Source organism: Meriones unguiculatus, chromosome 1, assembly GCF_030254825.1.
Source record: "Meriones unguiculatus strain TT.TT164.6M chromosome 1, Bangor_MerUng_6.1, whole genome shotgun sequence".
Classification (NCBI taxonomy): Eukaryota; Metazoa; Chordata; class Mammalia; order Rodentia; family Muridae; genus Meriones; species Meriones unguiculatus.
The window spans coordinates 19,994,351-20,016,881 of NC_083349.1; the positions used below are offsets into that span (position 1 = coordinate 19,994,351).

General features: G+C 53.0%; 1 protein-coding gene across 1 annotated transcript; it reads right to left on the reverse strand.

The window, feature by feature from the left end:
• Window positions 1-169: 169 nt before the first annotated feature.
• Window positions 170-19,902, reverse strand: Trpm5 (transient receptor potential cation channel subfamily M member 5). The gene is made up of 25 exons (XM_060376349.1): window positions 19,889-19,902; window positions 19,536-19,662; window positions 18,903-19,083; window positions 16,910-17,087; window positions 16,050-16,339; window positions 14,495-14,559; window positions 14,166-14,357; window positions 13,780-13,882; window positions 12,505-12,623; window positions 11,813-12,151; window positions 11,607-11,747; window positions 11,375-11,498; window positions 10,777-10,922; window positions 10,001-10,113; window positions 9,763-9,855; window positions 9,156-9,414; window positions 8,412-8,530; window positions 8,111-8,243; window positions 7,298-7,472; window positions 4,484-4,637; window positions 3,386-3,567; window positions 2,942-3,074; window positions 2,145-2,217; window positions 1,674-1,740; window positions 170-1,355 (listed from the first exon to the last, which is right to left on the reverse strand). Exons 1-25 carry the CDS (start codon window positions 19,900-19,902, stop codon window positions 1,267-1,269), a joined length of 3,609 nt encoding a protein of 1,202 aa, XP_060232332.1. The 3' UTR covers window positions 170-1,266.
• Between the last annotated feature and the right edge of the window lie 2,629 nt (window positions 19,903-22,531).

Sequence of the window (22,531 nt, forward strand, 5' to 3'; positions counted from 1 at the left end):
TTTTTTTCTGGGCCCCACTCAAGAGCTCTGTTCAAACAGTCCTGGACGACTAACAGGACTTTTATCTGTACCAGCCTCACCTTGCCCTTCCTACACCAGTGGAGACTGCTGAGAAGGTTTGCTATGGTCATTTACGTTTGTCACTGGTGAACCTAGAGGGACTGGGCTCCTAGCCACATGCAGCTGTGTGTCCCTAATGATGCTGGATGAGCAAAATCTGGCCCCCCAGAAACCAGTGCAGTCTCAGCATTAGGCCTGTGCAGACTACAGGTTATTGGAAGAGGGTAGATTGTGAACCAGCTTATAGCTGATGTCCTGGGTGTATGTCTCCAGGACTTGTGACTTCTGTGTAGGACATAGCTGATGCTACAGGCTGATATCTACATCATTCAGCTGAAGCTGGGCCAGGGAGGAAGAGAAGGATGTACGGAAGATAAATGAGTGAGTACTTCATGTTGTGGCCATAGACTTGGACCAACATAGCTAGCCTAGCCTAGCCTAGCCTGCTAAGCATCAAGTCTGCCCTAGCCTGCTAAGCATCAAGTCTGCCCTAGCCTCTGCACTCCCCATTGCAGGGCTTGAGTTCCTCCTAAAAATGAGGAACCAGCCTGGGTGGTCATTTCATTGAGGAGCAATGGAAGGAATCAAGATGCCAGCTGATGGGTCAGATAGCCCTCCATGCACCCCAGATGTTTGAAATATATGTTCAGTGACCCCTGTGATCCAGCTGAGTTGAGGTGGTCTACAGGCATTATAGAAAATAAAGTACCATCAGGTACCCTTGAATAGTATTTTGGGGTTACTGCCAGAATGGACACACAATGCTGTGGGGCCAGAAGGGTGGAAGCTGATTACGGTGGACCCTGCCTTCTAGAAGCTGGTCAGCCGATGAAGGGTCTTTAAGGGCAAAAAGAAACCGTTAGTGTTTAAGAGGTTGGTTTCTTAAGAACTCAGGGTAGACAGGCTAGGGCTAGGCAGATGATGTCCTCTGAGGGAGTTGGCCGGTTCCAGGTGTCCAGTTCAACACAGTAAAAGCTCTAGGTAGGACATGAAAAAACTCCTACTTCAGAAGATTACACTGGGCCTCCCAAATAGGTATCAAGGGAGATGATTCTCATAGGAAGGGATGTCCAAGAAGTGGTCTGTGGCAAGGCCTTGAAGACTGTTCCTGGGGGCTGCTGGGAGTTGGGGGAGAGGGGAGGTTGATGTGTCCCAAAAGTTCAAGATGGCCAGGCCTGGGTCTCTAGGACAAGTGGTTTCTCCATGTCAGTTGTCTGAGGGTGGCAAGCCAGCCTCTAGGTACTCCCTGTCTCTAGCAGAGGCTGGCTGACTCCTGCGACCACAGTTCTGAGAGTCTGGGAGCAAGAAGGGAGAAAGGACCCTCAGCAGGGAAGTCCCAGCTGGGGCAGGGCAGTGCAAGGCAGGGGGAGAGGCAAGGGTCAGGACATGGAAAGTGGTAAGGCCAGCAAGGCCAGTGCTAGGCAAAGCCTTGGGAAACAAAGGTCCTGCCACAGGCATCTGTATGCCTCAGAAAAAGTGGCCTGCCAAGGGCCACAGGAATCTCCAGCACAGGTCAGGAAGGCAGGACCTGATATTGCAGCCTGCAGCTTTGTTCTTGACCTAATTGGGTGGCCTGTGCCCACCTCATTTCCATGGCCTGAACCAATACTTACTTGAGTAGGTGCCTCCTGGAGCTGCCGAGTCGGTCATGGAGGACAGGAGGAGCATACAGTAGTTAGCCTGGAGGGAGCCAAGGGAGGTGCTGAGACTTGGGCATAGGGCCTCCCTCCCTTGTTATTCCATTCCTGCCGGGTGCTACTGCTACCCTGGGACTCCACACTCTGGACCAGGCTCCACTATGGAGCATGATAAGAAATGGTGACAGGAGGTGGTGCTGAACCTAGGTTTTGCTGGACCAGGTCTAGAAGAACAATGGTTCTCAAAAGTGATTTGAGGCAGGGATAGGCACTGGTCAACATACACATAAGCCCTGAGATCTCTCCTGCCCTGCTCATGGTCTTCCACTCTGTCCAGGCCCTAATGCTGCCCATCAGGATGCAGGTACAGGACTGTGGCAGTTCCCACAGAACCGGAAGGATGGCCCCACCTCAGAAAGATTAATGGACAGTAGGTTGCTGGCTTGCCTGTGATTCCAGACACTTGATCCTCTTTTCTTGCTCTCTCAGTGCTCCAATGTATTTGGCAATGGAGTCAACTCTGTGGAAAGCAGAACCAGCTGCAGATGTGACATTTTCACGGCACTCCACAAGGGGGAGTTTGCCTGCTCTAACTGCTCTCTCAGGGTCTCAGTCTGCCTCTTGCTCTACTGTCCTTCTAATCTAAATCTGGGGCCTGTCTATGGAAATGGAGCACTTCTGTACCCTCCCAGAGATTGAGGATAGACCTGTTCCTGCTTGGACTAGACTACCCAGCAAGAGAAAAACAGGTCATCCATATAAGTGTTCAGGAACAGCCCCTACACCATCCAGTACCGGCTAGGCGTAGATCTTCAGACTTGAAAGAGGGAGGAGAAAGAGAGAGTCCCATTGCAGAAAGATACCTAGTTATGGGCTTAGGTTTCTAACCCACACACATACACCCTCCTCCTAGAACAAGAAGCTGGAGTATTGGGTCTTGTGACCCAGCCAAGTTTCCTCAGCACAGAGGTCCTATTACTGGCACCAGAGGGCCTCATCAAGACTTAAGGCAGTTCAGAAAACCACACCCATTAGGCTAGATAATCTCCCACCTCCACATGCTCACAACAGGGAGCCCCAGACTCACTGCCCCTCATAACACCCAGCGGATCAAAGTCAGCCCAGACCCACTGCATCTGAGGCCACCTGCCTCCAGGCAGATCCCTTTCTACATTTCTGGGCCCATGAAGAGAAATGATGGCATCTGTGAGCCTGAGCCTCTAGGGTTCCAGAGGCTGCCCCACCTGTGTGCCGTTTTCCTCAGCACCTCCCCCTCGCTGTCCCTCCTCCGTTTCTCCATGGTACTCAGGAAGTTCTCTTTCTGGACTGTTTCCCAGGTAATGATCTTCTGGTCCAAGGGGTCAGGCAAGTCCCTTTCTGGCGAGGTGGGAGACAGCAGCAAGCTTCAGAGAGCTGTGTGGGCCCCTAGGGCAGAGCCCAGGCCCAGGCTGATGCAAGGGAGACCAAGAGCAGGTGCCACCAGACAGGGCATAAGGCAGATGGCAGAAATAAGCCCTGTGTTGGGATTTTGGGCTGCAAGGAGACAGACTGGCCCTGTGGTTGTCTAGTCTGGACCTCGAGATTTGGTTAGCCGAGAAAGGGCCTAGACAAGAAATCCCAGTCCCTTCTGTGAACTCCTCTGACAGTTGGAACTCTCAGGATCAGGGGTATTCAGCCTGCGACCTCACCCAGATGTTGCCGCTTGTGCTGGGCTTCCTTCCTGAAGACCTGCTTGAGAACCAGACTCAGGTGGCTGAGCAGGATGAAGGGCGGGGCCAAGGCTGGTCGACCATGGTATTCAACAATGAGGTGGTAGCGCTGAAACTTCCAGAACATGTCCGCATTGCCCTGTACCACCTGGAATGTATAGCTACAGGACACACAGCCAAAAGCTGCTTTCCCTGTTCATGGAAACATCCTACCATGGCCCAGCATCTACCTCCAACCCCACAAGCCACCCCATCCTGTATTCCCACCCTTCATCTCCCCGCTTCACCTCCCAGTCCCTCTATGCCATCCCCCATTGCATCCAGTGGGTAGCAAGGCTGTGCTGGGAGCCCTTGCAGAGAGATGGAGGATGACATAGTTACTTCAGCTCTCAACTTGACACAGCCTAGAGTCACCTGAGAACCACAGCGGAGGGACTGCCAAGATCATATGGGCCTGTGGGCACGCCTGTGGAGGACTATTAATCGATGTAGGAGGGCCAGCTCACTCTGGAGGCCCACTGCCAGAGGTCTTCAGCTGCGTAAGAGGTCTCTAACTAAACATGAGCCTGAGTGAGCTAGCAAAGAGCATTCCTCTGCAGTTCCCGCTTTGAGCTCCTGCCCTGACCTCTCTCAGTCATGGACTGTGATCTGGGAATGTAAGATGAAATAAACCCTCCCTTCCCCTAAGTTGCTTTCAGCCAGTTTCTATCACAGCAACAGAACGGAGACTAGGACGGGGGCCCAGCACCCCTCCGTCACAGTCGCAGCTATACTGCATGGGGCCTATTCACTGGGGGTGTTCACACAGTTCTGAGCCTCCAGCCCTGTAAACACCCCTCCCTCCTAGCAGGATAGACAGCAGCTATTTAGCTGGGGGTGGGCTCATAGTGTGCCCATACCTGGAGTGTTGACTCTCCACTCCAGGTTCAGCCCCGGTGAACACAGCAGCTAAATATTTTCACAACAGAAAATACTTAGGGACACGGTATCTCTGTTGGCACCCTGAAACTAGCTCTACTAAAAGGAAGCATGGAATAGGAGGGCAGGTGGCTGGGAGAGGCGGAGGTAGGAGGATACCTGAACATGGCAATCAGAAGGTTCATGAGTAGCACATTAGTGACCAGCAGGAAAGTGACCAGCAGGAGAATGACAAGCCAGTTGGCATAGAGGTTGGGGCAAGAAGCCGAGCTTTTCAGCAACAGAGGGTGAAGGGAACAGTTCACACGGGCCTCTGCAAGGCAAGAAAAACACCTTCAGCCTGGGAGTATGGTTCCAAGCCTAGGCCACCAGGGTGCAGGTGCTGGCTAGGTGGCCAGGGGCCTGGTTCACATGGGGCTGGCTAGTTTCAGCCCCAAAAGTGCCATTGTGAAAAGCTGGCCCTAGCTGCACCAAACCAGCAGGTGGACTGTTCATTATCCCTCTCTGCTGGGACTCCAGGAAGGGTCACAGGTCGTGGAGTCAAGCCAAGTCCAGTGAGGAATGGAACTGAGCACAAGGGTCGTGGAACCCATTTCTATCTGTCATTGCATGAAACAACTCCCCATCTACCCTAGAAAGGCTTCCTGCCCATGACTTTTCCACCCAGGGCTTCCAGCTGGGAGCGAGTCGGCAACTTTCCAGGTATCTCTGCCCACTCTGGGAGTTCTCAAAGCCCTGGGCATCCCTCAAGAGCTCTGGGTCACACACTAGCCCCTTAGAGCTGTCGTCCCCTTTATGCAGGACCTCTCCCTGGCCACACCTGGCCAAGCCCACAGAGCAGCATTGGCCGAGGCTGCCGTGCCCCCTGCTGGCTCCATTCCCTGTCTTCTCCAGGCCGTGTGCCCGTGCATGGCTGTCTGTGTAAGCAGGCGTGGCCATATGTGTGTATGTGCGCATGCGGGCCTACCACGTGTGCATTTCAGTGAGTTGCTGCTCCTATCCTTTCAGGTCTCTGTGTTATGATGATGCTCCAGGGAGGCTGCCTTACGGTGCAGCTTTAGGCTGTCACCAGTCAATCCATGGATGAGTTATGGGGTGTTATGTTCTATGGAAGGGTGCATGCAGCCACCTGAGAGTGCCAGATCCCATCTTGCTCCCTCCAAGGCTGTCTTAGCAGACACTCCCCCCCTTCCCAAGCCTATGAATCTGCTCCAGGTTCTGTTTCTCCTCCCTCTTCCATCCCCTCGGTGCCCCAGAGGTTGCGGTCAAACCCTCCTTTGTAAAGTGGTAAATGTCAGTCCTGCCTGAGGTCTGAGAAGGCCCACCTGGCCTGGTGTGACACAAATTCATCCCTAGAGCCCAGAGCCTAGTGGAAGAAGGAGCAAGTGTGGTACAGTGTAGAGGGGAGAAGAGGACTTCCGGGTCTCTATACTGTACAAACGGAGCCAGAATTACCCGGGCCTCAGTTTCCCTCTCAGCACATGCATGTTTAAGAATACCAGGCCACTCTCAGCACAGTAGACACAGTGTATCGGGAAGGGCACCTAGAGAAACTGGGGAGGGACTGGCAGGCTGCTTTATTGCTCACTCTGCCTGCCATGTCCACAGTGGCTCTACTGACCCTGCTGTGGCCTCCACGCTAGACCAAGGACCAGCTTACCCCACTGCCCTTCTAATTTTCCAGCAGGCCTGAGCCTGTTCCTCAATACCTGTGGAGAAGAACCCAGAGTTGTGGTTACTAGGGAACTGAGACCCCAGAGCTGTTCTGGCTGGGGCACTCGCCTTCCTCTTCCTGCCCCAAGAGCTGGGGCCACAAGGCCATGTGGTGAGGGGGAAGGGAGAGGCAGGCAATGTCTGCTTAAGCTAATGGCCTAGAAAATTGATGGCTCAGGTTGAGCAAACACCAAAGGTACTGTGGGGTGGAGACAAAAACAGCCCAGAGTATGGCTTGGGAACACCCAAATTAGAAGTTACTTTCCAGCCATTCTGTCCCCGAAGGCCTGGACTCGCTCCAATCTCACTGTCATCTATTGACAAATATTTATCAACAGTTGTGATTGCTGACCTGGTCTCCTTAGGGGCCTCTCCAAGGATGGGTGGGGTCAGGTCACTACTGAACATCTAAACTACGTGGCCTCATGGTTAGACAACCCCAAGTCCCTTGATACTAGCCTGAACACTGACTCTTATGCTTCAGTCTGCACCCCATCTCTAAGCCTGTGCATATCAAGTAGTGCCATGTGGTGCCACTGTCCTGAACTCCCACTCTCTAGGCCTCTTTCCAGCCTAATGAGCCAAATCTCTGTTTGCTGACTCTAGATCCCCATTCTGGCTCCAGGGTTTTTCTTTCTCCACCACCTACAAGACCCCTGCAGTAAGTACAGAGCTGTACCCACTTGTCATGAAGTCCCTAGAATTTCCACCAGCTCTAAATGGGTGTGTGGTCTAGCTCGAGGGGACACACATGATTACAGATAAGCCCCACACCACTCACACCATCAGGCAACACGCACAAGTTGGGGGGATCCCTAGTGGAGGCAAGACAGTTGGAAATGGTGAGCAGCTGGATCACAGGGAGACTGCTGTCAGGGGAAGCAACACAGAGTGGCCAGGGTGGCCTGGGTTCTTCATGCTGTGCTCATAGTGTCTGCCCATCCTCTGTCCCTCACAAGACCCCTGCCTCCAAGGCCCATCCCATCCCGTGGCCTCCCCAGGCAGAAAGCCAGCCCTGCACCTTCAGGATCTCCATGGCCCACTTCCCAGCCAGGGAAAGACTGGGGCCACCATGGCTGGCTGTATCTTACCCTGCTCCGGATCTCAACCGGAAACATGGAAGGCCTGTGGCCTGGACTCAGGATGTTATTCTCTCAGCCATTTCCAGCCAGAGGCATGGTGACACAGAAGTCCCAGTAGAGGGCCACATATCCTGGAGCCCCATAGCCCATCAGCCCACCCTCCTGGCTCAGCACAAACCATCAATCTCATCCAGAGGGATTTGCCCAAAGATCTGCAGGTAAGGCCGGTATAGCACTCGGCGGAAAATCCACTCCAGACGGCCGTCATGGGGGTGCAGCAGGGCCTGGGTGGTCACGCCATAAGCCACAAGCCACACGCTCAGGAAAAAGAGGAAGAAGAAGACATCCTTCATCTGCGGAAGGAAGGTCACAGGGCATGGTTGGCCTGGGTGGGAACTTAGCCCCAGGGGTCACAGAGGGGCTCCCTCTCCCCCAGGTTGGAGTCCAGAGAGTTTACTCTCACTTAGGTTTGGAGTTCCAGGGTTGTCACCTCAACTGAGGGCAACAGTCCCAAGGGGATCATCTCCTCCAAGGCCTGGGTTTGTCAGGGTTCTTACCACCACCTTGGGTGGGGTTTCAGAACTTACCCCCTCCAGGGTTGGAGGTCCCAGGATTCTCATAAGGGATCACCACCATCCAAGGTCAAGATCTGAGGGGGCTCACCCCTAAGCCAAGGTGGGGTTCCAGGGAGCTCGCACCCACCAAAGGTCCTGTGGGCTTCCCATCTACCCAAGGCTGAGGTTATAGGGGTCATGCCTCTAAGTCGATTCAGTGGTAGCTCACCCGGATCCAGGATTAAGCTCATCTGAGTCAGTGTTCCTTTGGGCTCCTCAGCTATTCAGAGCTGGGATCCCAAAGGACTCACCCTCCCCCTGAAACCTGAAGTTTAGGGTCCTGAGGACTCATCATCCACTGAATCAAGGCTCCTCATCTATCCATTGGGGTCCCAGTGCCTCACCCACCTCCAGAGTCAGAGAACCCAAGAACACACCATCCGCTCTACAATGATGATCTTAGGACCCAGCTGCTTGTGAATGGCGAAGATATGGATGAGCCGAAGTGTGAACACCATGAAGTCAATGGCCAAAACAGTACGGCCAGCCTCAAACACCGAGGGCAGCATCCTGGAGAGAGACAAAGGCTGGATAAGGCTGCTGGTGGCCATGGAGAACAAGAGGTGTTCTCCAACACACTGTACAATAGCCAAATAGCCAAAAAGCAGGATCTGGGACCCCACTAGGATTTCAGAAGGCTGCTAAGGCCTGCCAACCAGCCCATGTGAGGCTCCAGACCTACAGGTGACGCCAACAATGAACAGGAAGATGGCCACCATGTCACACTTGTTCCAGTTGTCTTCAACATACAGAGTGAACTTCTTCACCAGGTGTGTGTCCTCGTCTGTGAAGAAGCCCTGGCAGAGGGAGAAAGCCTGGTTGCAGCACCGGGTCTATCTTGCTGAGGCAAGGAGTTTGCCAAGTTGATCAGAATCAACTGGTGGCTGGGACCCAGTATATGGCTAGGACTGGGGCTATCAATTGAAGAGATTTCAGGGCTAAGTCTGGGGATGAAAAATGAGGTCAGTCTGAATTTGGAGTCAGGACTGTTCTTGACTAAAACTCAGGGTACACTGAATGTCTGAACCTGGCCAGTGACTCAGGTCAGGGTTCAGAGTCTGACTAGGGAATCATGATCAGTCTGCAGCAGAGATCAGGGCTCAGAATGGAGCTAAAATTGGCTCAGTTTGGTTCTAGGACTGGAGTTCAGTTCATGACCAGGACCAGGGCTCAGACTGTGATGAACATCAAGACTATTTGTGACTAGGATCAGGGCTTAGTCTGACTGAGATTGGGGCTTTGTCTGGAGCTGGGATTGGGGCTCGGTCTGTAACCAGGACCGGGACTCAGTAGCCTGGGTTGACAAGCAGGCCACACATTGCTCTTTTTCTATAGATGAAAAGTCTTAGCAGGCTCCAAAGCAGGCACATATAACATAGCCCTAGTTGCAGAGTCCAGGAGTGGGCCACGCTGGCCACTAACCTGTCGGATTTCCTCCAGCACCAGGGTGAACACCCAGAAATAGAGGGTAACCTCAGACCCAGATGGTCCCTGGGGAGGTGGCTTGAAGTCCACCAGCAGGACATAGGTGAACAGGAAGAGGAATGCGAAGTACATGACCACGTTCCCCAGGAACACGGTCACAGGAGCGCCCCAGAACTTCCGCCACCGTGTGAGCAGAAAGGCAGCTTGTGGGCCGAGGTCTCCTGGAGCCCTCGGTGCCTCTGTCAGTTTCTCCAGTCTGTATGGGTACAGAGGAGAGTACCATGGCGTGAAGGGGCACCTAATTACGGTGCCCGGCGGGAGCCTGCCTGTCTACCATGTCTCCAGCAGCTGGCTACCACATAGCAGTAGTCCTTACTCTCCTTCTTTCCCAGCATCCTCCATTCTTTGATGCCCCCTTCAGCCCCTACTTTCTTTATCATTCTCAGCACTCCTCTGTCCCTACTAGTCTCCATTTTTCCTGTCCCCTCTTTTTCGGGGCCCACTCGATCTTTCCCAGTTTCCTAGCTCCTTCCATCCTTCCTCACTCCTCCCGTCCTTCCTGGTCCCTTCCATCCCTTTCACCACCACCCCCGCCACCTCTTACTGGCCGCCCTGGCTGCACAGGAAGCTCTTTTCCACATCCAAGCTGTCTGGCTCCTGCAGATCTTCCAGGCCCACCCTCTGTGGGACATCCTCACTGCAACACAGGGAAGAATATCCCAAGAAGGAAGTACTGAGCCCACTGAAAGGAAGGGGGCGTGGCTTATATAGCCAGGGGGATGTTGGGCTATGATGTGGGAACAATGAGCCTCTGGCACCTGCTGCTGCCTACATCAACCTACCTGAAGGTGATGAGGTTGGTGTAGATGAGGGCTGGGCAGGTGAAGGCACCCAGCAGCCGTAGGATGGGCGTGCCTGTGGCCATATCTCCCCACCAGATCTTGGTCAGGAATGCCTAGAATAAAGTCGTATGTTCTGGGTGAGTCCCACCATACTTTAACTCACATAAGGCCCTGTGCTTGAGATGCCCTCTCCAGGCTTAAAAGAGGAACGCCTGCTTGGACAGGACCTGATCAGACTCTTTCCAGGAGCATGTGTTTGACTGTTTTGCAGCCTGCCAGCCCTCCCTCCTTATTTCTTTGAGGTAGTCTCATACAACCCAGGATAACTATCAACTACATAGCTGAGGATGGCCTTGAACTCTGATCTTTCTGTCTCCACCTTTCTAGTGCTAGGATTGCTGGCATGCACCACTACATCTGGTCTATTCAGCGCTGAGGAATGAACTGAGGGCTTCAAGCATGCTGGACACTCTATGGAATGAGCTACATCTCCAGCCTGATGAAACCTTTCAATAACAGATTTACAGATTGGGGTTAGGGACAATCAAACTGAGAACAGGTGTTACTGGGCCCAAGAACCAAGCTAGAAAAGCATCCCCGATGAAGGAAGCAGGAACTCAGCCACTCTCCTGGTCCCTCCCCTATTTAGCTTGCATTTGGGCTGGAAACTGCAGGCTGGGACTTGAGCTGAGGAACCTCAGTGTCCTGTGTGAGTAGCCTGAGCCCTGCCAACCCTCCTTGCCCACTGTCCATCCTCAGGATGATCAGCCACTTACTTGCACACCATCATGGGCAAAGAAGGCCTTGGCATCAGCTTCAGTGGCCAGGTGCAGGCAAGTGGTCCTGCTCCAGCTGTGGTTCCTGCGCACCAGCAGGGCAAAGGCGTGGTCCTCACTGTTGCTGTAGCACTCAGAGAAGAGATCTGTGCACAAAGCCAGCTGCTGGGATGGGGTGCTGAGGCGTGGTCTCCAGGTCCCCATCTTTTGCAGCATATGTCTCAAGTCTACTTCCCAGGGTCTAACCAGACCTCTCATGCTTACAGGGCCACTGAGAGTCCCTGCTTGGCCTCAGGGCCCTCACAAACCTCTGTCCCTTCCCCTTCTCCCTCAGGATTGTGAGGGCCTCAATGACCACAAATGGCTTCCACCCTGTGGCAGGGCCCAGCACATAACTATCATGTACTGTAACATTTCCACCTCCCTGTCAGGACTTCTGACCAACCTCCAGCCCCAGAAGGAACTGCTCTGTATTCTCTACACAGGAGGCCATGGGCGGGGGTAGGGGAGTGGGGGGAGGGTTGTGTGCCTTGAGCCACATGGCTGTCAGAGGTGTCTGCAAGGGAACACAGACAGAGGCCCTCTACCTGTTACTCACCCAGGGCCAGCTGCTCATACTTGGCCTCACGCATGGTACGGGCCACCTCCGCCTCCTTCTCCAGGTGGGACATTTCCTTTATGATCTTGCAAGCAGCCAGAGCAGCAGCCACACCCTCCCGGCCCTGGAAGATGGAGAAACAGTGTCTTGGGAGGTGGCCCAAATGTCCCAACATTCTCCAGTCTGCCTCTCGGGGTACCCAAGGGAGCTGTGGACAGAGGTAGACACTCACCATGGCCCAGAAGTATGTGGCCATCTCATAACGGTTCTGCAGCACAGCCCAGAGAAACAGGTCCCTCCAAGGGTCCTCACTCTTACGACTGAGGTCCAAGAGCCCCTTCTGGCCTGCGGGCCGCTTGGGTGGCCCTCTCTCCTGCAGAACAGGACATCAAGATTCAGCCTACCCAGCACTCCCTGGCCCAAACTGGCTCTACTCACCTCCATCCTGCGCCCATCCTGGTAGAAGCCACGGCAGGCATCATGCAGGAAATCTTTGAGTACACGGGAGACCTCATGAAGTGAGAAGGCAGGCATCCCAATGGGCAGCTCCCGGGCCTGCTGGGCACCCAGGCCAGCCAGTGTCAGCCGACCCTCCTCATGCTTACGCTGCAGCAGTTCAAAGAGGAGGCTCTTGGGGGACACGGAGTGGTAAAGCTGCTGCAGCCGCCCATATGTCAAGAACTCAGCCATGTCAGCACCGCTATCCACAAAGAGGCGCACGAAGTCAGGCTTGTTGCTCACCAGAGCATCTGTCATCACCTCTTCCAGGTCGCAAGACTTGATTCACACAGTAGAGGAGGAGATCAAGATAGTAAGAAGAAGGGAGAGAGGCTGAACAACCTCCCCTGGATACCTCAACCTGTACCCTGAAGTTGGGGCCGGCATGGGTTAGCTGATCATGCTGGCCTCAGGTGTCAAGGATAGGAAAGGTCTGGTGAATTGACATTAAGAGTGTTAGGACTCCCACACCCCAGCCTGGACTTTGGGGGGTTTCCTAGCAGCTTCTTGACCCCCTCTGGGACAACAGCTGAGACAGAATGGACCCAGCTGACATTCCTGGTCCCCACTTCTTCAGGCTTCAGTGTACTCCTGGCCTGATGTTCCCAAATCAGATCTGGGAGGGCGAGTACCTTCCATTCCACGTCCCCACTGAAGATCTCGCTCTTGGCAATGTCCACGCGGTCCCAGGCTACGGCCAACTTGAGCTCGTCCAGGTAGTCTTGGGCCTCTTGGCTGTGGCTCTTGCACGCTGTGGGTAGGGGTATGAGGACTTGATGGGGATTGGCAGCTGCCTCTAAACAGCAGCAAGAGACACAGGACTAGGGGCTACAGCCCAGAACCCCTCAGATATGGTCTGGTGGGGCAGAAGCATGCTTCAATAATGTAGCACCTTGGCCAGCATCTCCTCGCCCAAGACAAAGGCAGGGGCGTATATTCTCATGCAAGTGCATTTTCCATGGGGATGGCTTCACACTTTTACTGGATGCCACAGTTACCCCCAAGCCCCAGAGTTAAGAGCACCAGGCTTTTGCCTCCATGGGACTGTGACTCACTAAAAGCTATATGTGGGCCTGTGTGGCGCTTCCTGGACCTCACTGCCTTGGGAAGAGGAGTGGCTAAATCTAGAGACGCCCCCCTCCTCCCTGTAGGCTGGGCTGATCTTGGACTTGCTTTGTAGCCAAATAAGCCTTTGAGCTGCTGCTCATCCTCCTGCCTACCAGGTATAAGCTAGCACATCTGGTTTAACGTGCTGCTGAAATTGAACTCAGGGCCTTGTAAATGCTAGGCAAACATTCTATCAATTGAGCCGCATTCCCCAGCCCCATACGTTCCAGGCCCTCTTAGAGTGGCCCCTTACCCAGGCATGTCCCCATCTCTTCCCCAGCACTGCCTCTCCCAGCTTCCGGCCTGTGTACACCCTGACAAGCCTGGGAAGTACTCTTACATCTCCAACAGCGTCTTGAGGGGACAGATCCATGGTACCTCTACACAGTAATTGTTAGAACTCAGCCTTGGAAAGGAAGGACTTCCTGGCACAGGCAGCCATAGGGACGGGTCTATGGGGGCATAATGCTTTGTGAAGGAAGCTGAGTACAAATAACACATTCATGTAAAGTGGCCCCCAAACTCACTTTCATAGACATGAGGCAGGAGGGGGACCAGGACTAAGGGACAAGGTGAAGTTCTTGCTAAGGTATTGGCTAGGGGGTGAGGGTGATAGGAAATCCCCAGAATTGGTGATGGTTACAACACCCTGAGGCTAGATTACAAGCTCCTGAACTGAACACTTCAGAGATGCTTCGTGAATTTGTGAGTCATCCCTCCTACCTGGGAAGGGCTGATGGGCCTCCAGTGTGAACCCTGCTGAGTCCTGCTGCCTCTGAAGGCAGGTCTACTCGACTCACCTTTCACAAGTGCCTTGAGGATGACGGTGTCCAGGTCCTCGGAACCCTCCTGCTCAAAGTCGTACACGGTGAGCAGGTGGGGGTGCGCAGCAATGTTCTGTAGCTAAGACCGGGAAGAGGCCTTGAGATCTGAATGGAGCCTGGAAGGGTTCTCAGGTGAACCACTCTGTCCTGACTGACCCACACGCCTAGCTCAGGACCCCCCCACAGATTGACAAGCTAGCTGCCTGGTCTCTGCTGCACACGGACCTGGATGATCTCGAGGTGTGATAGGAAGAAAGGGCACAGGCTAGGCCTGCAGGACCTTCAGGAAGAACACCCCCACCCAAGGGAGGATGGGAGGACAGAGGCAGCAGATAGCCACAGCAGCCCCCAGCAGCACCCACCAGCTCCGTCCAGTGCACAATGGCTTCCCAAGAGAAACACTCGCCGGGGAATTTCTCTCTGAACTGCTTCTCAGCCACCTGGGGCACCAGGAGATGAGGCTGGCTCACCAGGGCAGCGAGCACATCAGCAATGCCCCCAGAACCTGCCAGGATCAGCCATGGGGCAGCCTGCTCCACTGCCCTGGAAATCCTCTAGGGAGGCAGAGAAGGCGATACCAAGATGAATGCTTAGGAGGTGCCTCAGCCCTCCACACCACCCTGTGGGTACCCCATGAAACCACCCTATCCTCCAGGGCTCCAGTCAAGCCCTTTCTTTCCCCTGACCTTACCTCCAGAGTACTGGGGTCACCATTGACCAGCAGACAAAGGACAGGTATCTGGATGCTGCTGGTGCCTGTGGGTAGAGCAGCCATGAGAATGGTTGATGCTCAGAAAGTGAGCATCATTAGGTTGGGCAACTACCCCCAACTTCAGACATCCCCAGATACCATGTTTCTGACACATCCTTCCTTCCTTCTTTCCTTCCTTCCTTCCTTCCTTCCTTCCTTCCTTCCTTCCTTCCTTCCTTCTTTTCTTCCTTCCTTCCTTCCTTCCTTCCTTCCTTCCTTCCTTCCTTCCTTCCTTCTTTCCTTCCGTCCCCTCTTCCTTCATTCTTTCCACCCTTCCTTCCTTCCTTCCCTCCCCCCCTTAATCTTTTTTAAACAGGGTTTGATATAGCCAAGTCTTATATTGATTATTTTCTTTTTGGTTTTTTGAGACAGGGTTTCTCTGTGTAGTCTTGGCTGTCCTGGTCTTCCTTTATAGACCAGGCTGGCCTCGAACTCACAGCGATCCACCTGCCTCTGCTTTCCTGAGTGCTGGAATTAAAGGTGTGCACTCCCACGCTGGCCTTGCTTCTGAAATGTAGTTTGGGATGACCCCCTGCTTCCATCTCCAGCGTGCTAAGAGTACAGGTGTCTATCACAGTGCTAGTTTATTCTGCACTGGGGATTAAACCCAGAGTTTTGTGCACAAAAGAAAAGCGCTCTACTAACTGAGCTATGTCCCCAGCCCATGGTGGCTTTTCCCTCCTCTCCCTTTCAAACCAAGAATGAACCCTGACAGGGTGTCAAATCCCTGAGCTGTGGACCCAAGACTTCAACACTACTGTCCAGAGCTGGCATGTGACAACTTAAGCACAAAGTAACTTGAAAGAAATGAAGCCAGTGGCCAGCCACATCCTAAGGGCAGCCACACTGTGGCTAGGAAGCCACTCTACCAGCGTAGGACAGGATGCTCTGCATCATAAGAAACCCACAGCCAACAAAGTAGCTGGTGGGAGTGGCCTGAACCTGCTGGCATCCTATGGAGGGCTCTGTGGTATCAGACAGACTTATTTCCACTGTTAAAGTGTACTGGCTTCACCAAAGGTTTACATTGTTGTATGTTAACATATTATTCACACACATTCTAAGCAACGATATAGTAGTTTGTAAATACTGTTCCCCCTTTAATATTTTTCTAGTCCATCCCTCTCTCACACCCTCCATTAGCTAAAGATGTACCTATTATGCTCCCTGGTGGCAGTGGAGGGGACAGTGCCTCTGGGAAGACCTATTGACTAGCAGAGTCTGCAGCCAGAGCAGTGCCAATTAAAACAGTGGCAACTGCCCTGTTGTCTGGCCAGGAGGTGGCTGCCTAGCCAGGACCATACTGCCTAGCTGTGTCACTCTTCCATCCCACCCCAACAGCACTTCTTCCCAGGTCTTGTATGCTCAGCATTCAGGGACCCCCCCCTTCCTGGAAGGCCCTTTCCCACTCTCTAGGAAGTTCTTGCTGGCCTATGCCATGTCTCCATGTCCACGTCCCCAAGATGCTGCTCTGGGCAGCTAGAGCGAGTCTTACCGCCATAACCTGTCCTCTGCTGAGAGATGTGCTTCTCCAGGCCCAGCCGCAGCTCTGCCAGCCCGTCGTTTCCACTCCCAAGGGCGCCTGGCTCCACAAGAATGAAGTGGGAGAGATTGCTGTCCAGGGGGCAGAGGGGTCCCTGGATGCCGCCCTCATCTGCAGGGTAGTGGATGGGGGTATCCTCCTGTGCCAAGAAGACATGGAGAGGCAGAGGCCTCAGGAGCAGTCTGGGCTGGGCCTTGCTGTGCTGTGCAGGCCATGCTGGGGCCCTGGGCAAGGCTTCAGCGCTTCAGCGAGGCCTCAGAGTCCCCACCCCTCAGGCAGAGGGAGGTTGGACTGCTGGGCCGGGGGCCTCCCTGGAATGAGTGAACCATGGAAACAGCTGGGGCCAGGGCTGTGCAAGCTCCACCTTCTAGACTCTTCTGGGCTGGGGTCCAGACTTCACCTCAGCGGGGCCTCCTGGGCTTCTCATTGGTTATGCCTTACACAGTCCACAGGGTGGGGGATGTGTATGAATACCAGAGAGCAGAAGCCACCTGGCCAGGGTTTCCTGGGACTTGAGGAGAGCTGTCCAGTCCCCTGGGCCCAGAGTCCTATCAGTCTGGCTTTCCTTGGGGGAGTGAGGCAGGTTGCCACCCTTAGTTCTGAGTGGTGCTGCCACCTGCTGGCGAGTGCTGGGCCCCGTGGAGCCCATGTCTTTCTTCCCTCCTCAAGGAGGGGAGACAAGCAGCCCCTCCTTGTCTCCCACCTCTCACTGTTTTCTGGGCCTTCCTCGGGTGGCCTAGTTCTTCGGCCTGTTCATAGTTTCCTCTATCCACCCAAGCTCACCAAACCCTATCATCCATGGTCCCACGAACCTGCCACTAACCTGGGCACCATCTAGAAGTTGACGGTGAAGGATTCGATCCAGAGAGGCCATTCCGATAGCCACTACACGGACCTTGGTGGATGTGCTAGCCAGAGAATGATCACGTACAGCCTGCCCAATATGGCGGGCCAGGCCTACACGGAGGGCACTGGTCAGGATCCAGGCACCTATGGGAGGGGGAGAGAAGGGTCCTGTAGTCTGCACAGCTATCTGGCCCAACTCCATCTGCTGGCTATATCCACAGTCGGTGACTAGGGAATCGGGTAATGAGAAATGCTTTTTTCCCCTTTCATTCAGTCAGGGGGTAGCCTCAGCATTCCACGTACTAGGACTGTAATATGTACCACCATGCCCAGCTATGGGGAACCCTTAGAGGCTGATGGGGACACTAAGGCTCCGGGAGGATGTGTGTGTGTGTGTGTGTGTGTGTGTGTGTGTGTGTGTGTGGTAGACAGTTACCTTTTCCAAGATTTGTCCTAGATGCTGCCCTGTAGCCTGTTGTTGGCAAAGTTCTCACCTGCATCTGACTGAAGAGCGTTCCTTTATTACAACCACTCCTGCAGTGATTCAGAACCTCCGGCCCTCCTGCTGGGTGTGTGCTCGTGTGTGCAGGACACCAGTGTCAGGGGAGAGATGTATGTGGAGGCCAGAGGTGCTATTGTTTCAGTAAGACGGTTTCTGGTGAACCTGGAGCTCACGGATTTGGCAAGTCTAGCAGGCCAGCCAGATACAGGCACTGTCTTGTCTGTTTTCCCTAGCACTGGGAGTACAAGTACATGATTCCATGTCCAACTTTCTGCATGGGTGCTGGAGACTGGACTCACGTCTTTACCCATTGAGATATCTCCCTATGTCCCTAGGTTGGTTAGTTTTAATTTATTTTTAAAAATTGTGTAAATGGGGGCGAGAGAGATGGCTCAGTGTGGATCAGTTCCCAGCATCCACAACTGTCTGGTCTGTAACTTAAATACCAAACAGCAAATGCACATACATAAATAAATGAATACATTTAAAAATTATGTAAGTGTATGTTAGTGTATGCATACGGGTGATCTGCCTGAGATCAGAGGCGTTGAATGTCCCTGTAGTTGGAATTACAGGCAGTTTCAAGCCGTCTGACATGGAGGCTTGGAACAGAACTCCAGACCCCTGCAAGTGTGGCCTGTGTTCTTTATTGAGCATCTCTCTGACCCCTGTGCTGCTTAGTTTTAACCATCAGTTTGACACAACCCAGAATCAGCTGGAAAAGGAAATCTTAATCTAGATGAGCTTGGCATGTGGGTGTGTCTATGGTGGATTCTCTTCGTTGTAAAGTGACGTAGGAAGACTCCACCCACTGAGGGCAGCACCATTCCCTAGGCAGAGAATCCTGATTGTCCTCAGAAGAGAAAGCTTGATGAGAACGAGTAAGCAAAGATGTGTTTATTCTCTCTGCTCTTGGCTGTGCATGAGATGTGACTAGCTGCCTTGAATTCCTGCCTTCATGTCTCTGAAGTGATGGGTTGCGACAGTGTAAGCTGTGGAATTGTAAGCCAAATAAATAATTTTCCCCCTGAGTTGCCTAAGGTCAAGGTATTTACCACAGCAATAGAAATGAAAATCAGACATCCCCTGCACCCATGGATTTTTAAAATTAAAGCCCATGGATTTGATTCTGACATCTACAACTAGCCAGATTGCTCTGCCAGGGTGGTGTGTGGGGACACACCCTAGGTGCTCCTTGGTGCACTGATGCCAATGAGGGGGCAATGGGAGGCCATAGCCTGTGAGTGGAGTGGGTAGCTCTCAGGGAGGACCAGCCTCAGCCTCCCACCACAGACCAGCTGGGGACAGTCTTTCAGTTTGCCCTCACATCCCCATGACCTGCTCCCATGGCCTCCCTGGGCACCACCAAAAGTGGCTAAGTAATGTCACCAAGAAATGACCCTCCAGGGACAGCAGGGCAGCAGACACAAGCAGGCCCAGCCTAGAGGGAGCCTTACCTGTGCTCTGAGCCGCTTTCACGAGCCCTTTGCGCAGGACATCCCGGAGCCAGGACTTCATAGCAAAAGGCCGCTCCTCACCCACAAGGGACACCACCAGGTTGGGGGCTGGCAGGTGCCACTCGGTAAGCAGGAGTTCAAAGAGCATGGAGGGGGCCACACTGCTTGGCACCTTCACAAACTACAGGGTAGGGGGTTGTTGGGTTTAGGATGGGGCACAGGTAGGCAGCACTGGGTTGGGGGATTCTGGGCATATGACAGATGCTAGTTTGGAAGGAGTTCTGGAGAGATTTGAAGCATGGAGGAGGAGGCTGGGCTTATGGGACAAGGCAGGTTACAAAAGGGCAGGCCTTAGAGCCTTCTTGGGGGCAAGGCCTCTGTGTCGTATGGCCATTGCAATATATCCTCCCCCTGTGAGTGGGGAGTGAGGCAGGAGTCCTGAACCTCAAGGTTCCCATTGTTACCAGGGCAGAAAGAAACTCTCAGCTTTTGCCCATCTGATTGAGGCCTCTGAACTCAGCTCATGAGGAATAGCCCCAGGGTGAGTAGGTCCAGGTACTGAGCTTTGAAGGGAAAGTAAGACTTGGGGATTCCAGGCATGGTGGGTTTCAACCAGGTCTACACTGCCTCTACCTTGCCTCGTTTCTTCCCGGACCCTCCAAAGTTGACCTCTCCTCTGCACAGGCCTGGCTCCCATCCATCTCCAGTGTCTGGGGGGCTGCCGGGGCAGGAGCTCTGGGCAGTCTGCATGGTGGCCTCTCTGTGAAACAGATGATGGAAACCAGAGGGTGGAGTAGCCGCCCTCTTCCCCTTTTCACAAGGAAGACCCATCCTAGCTGACATATGAGGTAGCTGTTCACCTGATGGCCCCACCTATCATGGCTCTACCACCTTCCTCACAGTAGCTATAATTAAAGTCAGGCTCATTCCCCACTAGGAATAGGGCACAGCACACCCATCTACCTGCCTCTGTTTCTCACACTTACCGAACTCCCGGCATATCTGGATTCCAACACACTGGTTACAGTTCTCCAGAGGCTTTTGCAGGGAGTGTCCTGAAAACCCTCAAAGACTTAGCAGGGAATTCAGTTTCTCAACCCAAGGGAGACACACCCTAGACTGCCCTAGACACGGTCTGAGAACATCCTGGTTTGTACCTGGGTAGATAGGAAGATAAGAAGGCAGGTGACCCAGCTCAGAAGTAAGGGGTTGGGGGGTCAGAGTAGAGAAGAGGAGGGACATAGGTGGACCTGAAAGTCTAGAGAAGGGAAACAGAGATGAAGGCTAGAAAGTGGAAGCAGGAACAGAAGGCAGAATGGAAAGGCAGGAAGTGAAGTCTCGGGAGAGCAGCAGGTGAAGAGAGCAGTGGGAAGAAGCAGAGGCAGGGAGGAGTCTGGCTCTCCTGGCCTCAGAGGCAGAGCCAGAACACCACCAGGACCTTTCCCTCCAAGTTCCTACCTTGGCAGAGGATGAAGAGGCCACCTGTAGCATCCCTTACCCTGGGTTGGCTCAGGTTCTCTCCCACACACCCAGACAAGCTCCTCAGCCCCACCCTTCACAGTGGTGACTTGGGTGGACTAGCCTTCATGATATGTAGCTGGGTCCCCCTAAAGATGCCCTGTGTTTCTCTGATGATTGACAAAAATCTCTAGGTCACAGCAAGACTCTGACCTTGCACCATGCCTTGGCTCCTGTGTCTGCCTTCCTGAAATCAGGTTTACGGCCAGGAAAAAGGACACACTGGAAGGACCACCCTTGGCTCTACTGTAGGTAAAGAGCTACTGTCTGACTTGGGACAGCTCTTTATAATACTGCTTCCCCATGCTTCCCAGGTCTGCACAGCTGTCTCAGGCACCCAGCTTTGGGGTGCCAGCGTGATAGCACTTTAGACCCTGAACTTTTTACAGGGGGATATCTGTGCATGTAGAGCACTGAGAAGAAGGAGGTGGGGTGGTTTAAGGTATGAAGGGGTTTATACCCTGCCTCCTGTGGTGATCCTGAACAGGAGCTAAGGCCAAAGTCCTCCCTACATGCCTCCAGAGCCAACATGAAAGTGTACCTCAAAAGATACATCTGACCCCTAACCCCTGGTACTGTGCACGTGACCTACAGAAGTTCAGTCTTTGCAGATGTGAACTGAAGTTTACCCGTGATGAAGATTCTGCCGATGACTGACTTATTATGATGTCCTGGTTGTGGAGGCTGAAATGTTACAGATCTAAATCCAAATTATCCCGGGCCATCTTCAATTTATTGCCCCCTCTCTATTGTCTGACCTAACATCCATCTAACAGGCAAAACCGTTAGACTGTGTTGTCAGCAGACCCCAAGCTTCCACCAACCCGAATGTCAAAAATGTCATCAGACAGCATCTGATTCCCCTCTTGTCTGTAACCTGCCTGCCGACCTGGTCATGCTACCAATGTCTTTGATAGGTGCCTTGAATGAATGTTGTCATTTGTTCTGTGACTACAAAGGCTATTGGAACCATGGCCACGGTGGGACATGTCCTTTGGGGTCTCGTTGGCCACACTCACTCATACTTAGTTAGTGTAAATGAACTCATTGCTTTTGATGCAAGAGCACTGTCTTATGTTGCTGTAGGTGTAATTGGGATGTGCTAAGCTGTTGTGTGGAGTAGGGTGCGCTCTTTACCAGGGGTGGGTGTAGGGTCAGAAAGGAAGAATTGGAGTAGGACCTTCAGAGGCAGAAGAGGTAGGAAGTCTCCTCCTTGTGGCTTGTCTGGCTTGGAAAGATGTGGGCTTCTTGGGTCTACCCTAGGTGCTATGGCAGGTTTCTTTTTTTTCTTTCTTTCTTTCTTTCTTTCTTTCTTTCTTTCTTTCTTTCTTTCTTTCTTTCTTTCTTTCTTTCTTTCTTTCTGTGGCCTCCCTTATCTGGTGTTTTGGTTAGTTCTTTTTTTCTTTTTTTTTTTTCTGTCAGTTTGACATAAGCCAAGGTCATTTGGGAGGAGGAAAGTTCAGATGAGACAATGCCTACATCAAATGTCCTGTAGACAAATCTGTGGGACCTTTTATTGATTAGTGATGGATATGGGAGGATCCAGCTCACTGGGATAGTACCACCCCTGGCCAGGTGGTCCTGAGTTCTATATATTAAAAAAAATCATCTGAGTAAACTATGAGGAACAAGCCAGTAAGCAGCATTTCTTTGTGGATTTTGCCTCAGTTCCTTCCTCCACATTCCTACCCTGTTCCTTCCCTGACTTCCCTTCATGATGGACTGCAAGTTCCAAACTGAAATAAACCCTTTCCTCTCCAAGTTGCTTTTGGTTATGGTGTTTATCACAGAAGCAGAAAAGCATCTTAGGATGCCTGGGCTTCACTGTGGTCTCCAAACAAAGAATGTCTTGCAACCCTGACTTTTCCAGTGTACAGCCCTGTATGAAGGCATCCACCATGGGTCACTGTGTGGCCACAGTCAAGTCCCCTCCCTTGTATCCGGTTTCTGTAGCCAGGCTCAGCTCCATAGATCCCTGCAGCCCATCCTGCTCAAGTTGTGGGCTTGTAAATTCTTCCCACCCACACCAGGAACTCACACTCAGGGCCTGTAGAGCGAAGGATTTGAATAAGGTTCTCTGGCCACAGAAATACACAGCCTACGGTTTTCCT

Bases quoted from the DNA above. Each gene is read 5' to 3' on its own strand.
- Trpm5 (XM_060376349.1), bottom strand. The intron at 17,088-18,902 runs GTAAGGCTCCCT...CCCCTCCCATAG, and splicing joins GAAAGCGGCTCAGAGCACAG to GTGCCTGGATCCTGACCAGT. The intron at 12,624-13,779 runs GTGAGTCGAGTA...CCCTACCCACAG, and splicing joins CCTCAAGGCACTTGTGAAAG to CGTGCAAGAGCCACAGCCAA.